The sequence below is a fragment of the Gavialis gangeticus genome, unplaced genomic scaffold (assembly GCF_001723915.1).
Source record: "Gavialis gangeticus isolate Ggan-Ray unplaced genomic scaffold, GavGan_comp1, whole genome shotgun sequence".
Lineage (NCBI taxonomy): Eukaryota > Metazoa > Chordata > Crocodylia > Gavialidae > Gavialis > Gavialis gangeticus.
The window spans coordinates 42,693,405-42,697,645 of record NW_017728995.1 but is presented as its reverse complement, the minus strand read 5'-3'; the positions used below and the strand labels follow the sequence as shown (position 1 = coordinate 42,697,645).

Here is a 4,241-nt window from a genome sequence, read left to right as displayed (position 1 = left end):
ACAAACTCTATCCTGTTTAACAATTAATGTAGAAATCCCTCTCTTCTTGTCACTAAAATACTTTGAAATCAGGTAGTCCTCATTTTGCAAAAAACTAGTCAGCAGATTCTGCTACTACCAGTAAAAGAAAGTGTGTACAACATAATGTAGTGACATCTCCTTCTCTTACTCTCTTTCCTCCCCTTCCTACCACTTCTTTCTCCTACAGGAATGGTGTGGTCAGATGTTAAAAGACTCTGGTATGACGGCTTAGAAGACTTCTTAGAAGAATCTCGTAATCAACTAAGTTTTGTCATGAATTCTCTCTATCTGGCAACGTTTGCTCTCAAAGTTGTCGCTCATAACAAGGTAAACACCCACTCTGTATATTACAGGCACATCTGGGACTGATAAAGCAAACAATCTTTTACTTTGTTTACCAAAAAGGGAGGGGGCTGTGGGGAAGCAACAATCCAGGCCCAAATACTTACCGCCTTGACTCTGATCCCCCCCCCACCCATACTTCAGTAATGATGCCAAACATATGCATGCGATGGGCTAGCTTCCACTTGAGATTTAAATTTTCTCTGGATTACTGTTGTTCTCTATAACATGTAAAGATGTTTTATGCTATTTGCTTAGATCCCTGTCTGTAATGGCACTGCTTCTGAGTTGCTTACACTGACCCTGCTATTATGAGAGCTACTACTGACCTTTGTATTCAGAATTCCTAACAGTTTCTTTACAGAAGACACTTTTTCCCCCTAAGAAGCTCCTTAACACTGCAGTTGGTTGCAGCAGACTTCTTAAAAAGGAACAGTGAGACAGCCCTGGGTCAGAGAATTTTTTTTCCCCATAAAATTCCAGTAAGGTTTGGCTGAGGTATAACCTTTTAAAATGGCCATTTCCTTTCTGTTGCTTGTGTTGTCAGTAGTCATTTGGTACCATACTATACTTGGACTATTTCAACAGCAGCTGACAAGAGTAGCTTACTCTGAAAACCCAATGTACAGTCTGTTGAGGTGGGGGGAGAGGCCGGAGAGAGGAGATTTCATAGGGAAGGAATAGTGATGGGAGCCTTCCATTTCCTTGGAGGAAGGCAGAGAAAATGCCAGGCTGGGCTCACTCAGCTATAAAGATCATCTAGCAATGAATGCTTTAATTATTATAGGCTTTGAATAGTGTGCAATAAATAAGGTGACCATTTGCCCAGACATGGCATGTCTGCAGTGTTCATTCTGCTACTGAAATAACTGAATTAACTTTCTTCTACTGCTGCCAGGTATCTTGTAGCTCAAGATGCACCAGAACTCACCCTGCTGGTGAGGCATCATGGTAGTATAGCTGGTGCTTTTACAGAATAGGATTTGTTTCTTATTCTTTTTCTTTTTTTAAAACATGTCAAGTGTAAATATTTTGTATATAATTGGACTGGACTTTGTAGACATTAGGGTTGTGTGAAGCTTCAGTCACTGATTTGATTTAGCCCAATTCAGTGGCCAAATCTCCAGATCTGAATCGAATCAGGAGACCTTTTATCTCTCCAAATCGGAACCCTCCGAATCAATTCAGAGAGATTCAGAAAGATTTGATGATTCGGACATAGACACAGCTTTAAAAAATGTTTCTACATACCTCAAGGTACCAGGCAGCTCATGAATGCTGAGATGCTGGGGCAGATGAAGTGTCCCATGGGGGCAGGGGTCCCTAGCGTGTAGGGGCCCCCCCTGCACGCACTCCCGGCAGACCTGCAAGTGGACCAGAAGTACTTCCGGTCCAATTCCGGGTTCACTGCCGAGTGTGTGGGGGGGGCCCTCCCGCATTCCTGTGGGATGTTCCATCTGCCCCAGCATCGCAGCATTCATGAGCCACGCCTGGTACCTCGAGGTATGTAGAAAAAACATTTAAAGTTGTGTCTATGGCCGAATTGCTGATTCTCCGAATTGGCATCGAATCTTCAGGTTCAGATTCAGCCGAATCGAATCAGGACAGTGATCTGAATCAACAAGTCATATCACTGTCACCGATTTGGGCCGAATCTGAATCGAATACAGCCCATTTTGCGCACCCCTAGTAAACATCCATGTAGCCTAAGGCAGTTCCGCTAACTTAGCTCTTTGCATTACTGATGTTTAACGACATATCAGCATTTTTCCAGTCCAGTTCAGATCTCAAGCTAGTTAGAGTGTGATTATGATTTAAACTGTTTAAAATTGGCTGTAGAATTAGTAAGCAACTCAATTTAGGAACTGGCAGAGTGATAGTAAGACCAACATAATGTGAATCATATCACCCCATCATATATTCCAGACTTTATATCTCTTTTGCAGCTTGGGAAAGCTGACCTTGCAGTATGGATAAGGGAAGCAGCAAGATTAGTGCCAAGAGGGGGAATGGTTCTCTGTATCAGACAGCTGACATCACAGACATCACATGTACCAGTTGTTTTGAAAGAGGGCATTAGTTTTAGCCTCCCTTTTCATCTCCCTCAGGAAACCCTCCCCTTCCTACTGGATTTATTGTACTAATGAAGTACTCAACAGTTCTTGTATCCGCCCAGCAAGTTGGATAAAATCTTCAAATAATCTTAGCCTCCTGCTGTTTGATTATTATTGCAAATGAGAAGAGAACCACAGTTCTACAGATTTGTCATGGTCTATTTAGACTTTGGAACATAAGATCCTATGTTTAGCTCTTAAATTTATTTTTGTTTCTCCATAACGATTCTTTTTAATCTTACTGGAGGAAAAAAGCTGTGAAGGTATACAGCCTTTACAGTGCTCACTACCTTTATCCTCTTCTGAGGCTTTCTTTATTGGTACATTAAGACTGTAGTCTGAAAGAGCTGCAAAAAGTAGTTAAATTTCATTGAGTCAGAATGCCAGGTTTGTTGTTTTTTTAATAAGTACAACTGTCACTTTTCGTATTCTCTAAATAATGTATTTCTATAACCCTAACATGTATTTCAGCATATGATAACTGGGCAACTTTTCAACCTTGTTGAATTATGGGACTTGTCTAATAATCACTCCTTCTCAGGTTGAGGATGGTCTGGAAGTGGAATGAGAATTTTGTATTCAAATACGATCACCTTGAAGCATGGCAAAAAATAAACGAGAAATGAAGGTGGAAATAAAGGTCTTCCACTTCAACATTTTCCCACACTGTTCCCATTGGAAAGAATAACTAAAAACTTACTTATGGGGTTTAAGGTGATATTCTACCCTAAAAATTCCTAGCAACCTATAGTTGGGAATTTTGCTGTGCGTTAAGAGGAGTAGTTATTATCTATGAGCCAGAAGCTTAATTTAGTACTAATTAAAGTGGTATTTGATACCCCTTATTCAGCCTGGATAATAATATTTTTTCCTTCATTTCAGAGTTGGTGATTGCAATTTTGGTTCTTTTTTTATTTCCCAGAGCTGGTGAGCATAAGGGATACTAGGCTCAATAGTGCTGGCACCAGAAATTGCTTTGGGCTCATGCAGTGTTTGGCAGTTGCATCCCTACCTTCCAAATCTAATTCTCTCATAAAACTGTTTCCTGCCCTTGGTATCTTTAGGATAAATTTTAAGTATTACCTAGCAAGAATTTGGGACTGAAAGTAAGCCCATGTACACCAAAAGCATCCGAGAATGTCTCCTAGCTAAAAGGGAGGCGTACACCCAATGGAAGGGAGAGGCCATCACCAGGCAGGACTATACTGCGGTTGCTCGGGGATGCAGGGGGGCAGTCAGGAAGGCCAAGGCGGAGATGGAACTGGGACTAGCTTCCCGGATTAAAGACAACAAGAATTCCTTTTTTAAATACATAGGGGGTACAAAGAAGGTTCCGGGTAATGTGGGGCCCCTGTAGGGCACACTAGGAAATTTGGTTGTCACACCAGATGACAAAGCCAACATATTTAACGATTTCTTTGCCTCCATTTTCCTAAGCAGGAACCGGAACAGTCACCCCCCCGCTGGGCCCCCCTCAGGCCCCAGGGGAGGCACACCTAGGCCAAGGGTCAGTGAGGAACTAGTTAGGGAACTTCTGGAGGGACTGGATGTATTCAGGTCAGCTGGTCCGAACGATCTCCACCCTAGAGTACTGAGGGAATTGGCTGAGGTCATTGCAGGACCCCTGGCACGGCTGTACAAGCACTCATGGTGCTCTGGTGTGGTGCCAGAGGACTGGAAGAGGGCCAGCGTGGTTCCCATCTTCAAAAAGGGGAAGAAGGAGGACCCAGAAAACTATAGGCCAGTTAGTCTTACCTCGTTCCT

General features: G+C 42.6%; 1 protein-coding gene across 4 annotated transcripts in view; it reads left to right on the top strand.

The window, feature by feature from the left end:
- Positions 1-4,241, top strand: part of TRPC1 (transient receptor potential cation channel subfamily C member 1) — a 48,270-nt gene that overhangs the window by 32,039 nt on the left and 11,990 nt on the right. For all 4 annotated transcript variants that reach the window (XM_019503559.1, XM_019503558.1, XM_019503560.1 and 1 more), the window contains one exon: positions 209-348. In XM_019503559.1, coding sequence (XP_019359104.1) covers positions 209-348 — 140 coding nt within the window. The remainder of the gene's footprint in view (positions 1-208; positions 349-4,241) is intronic.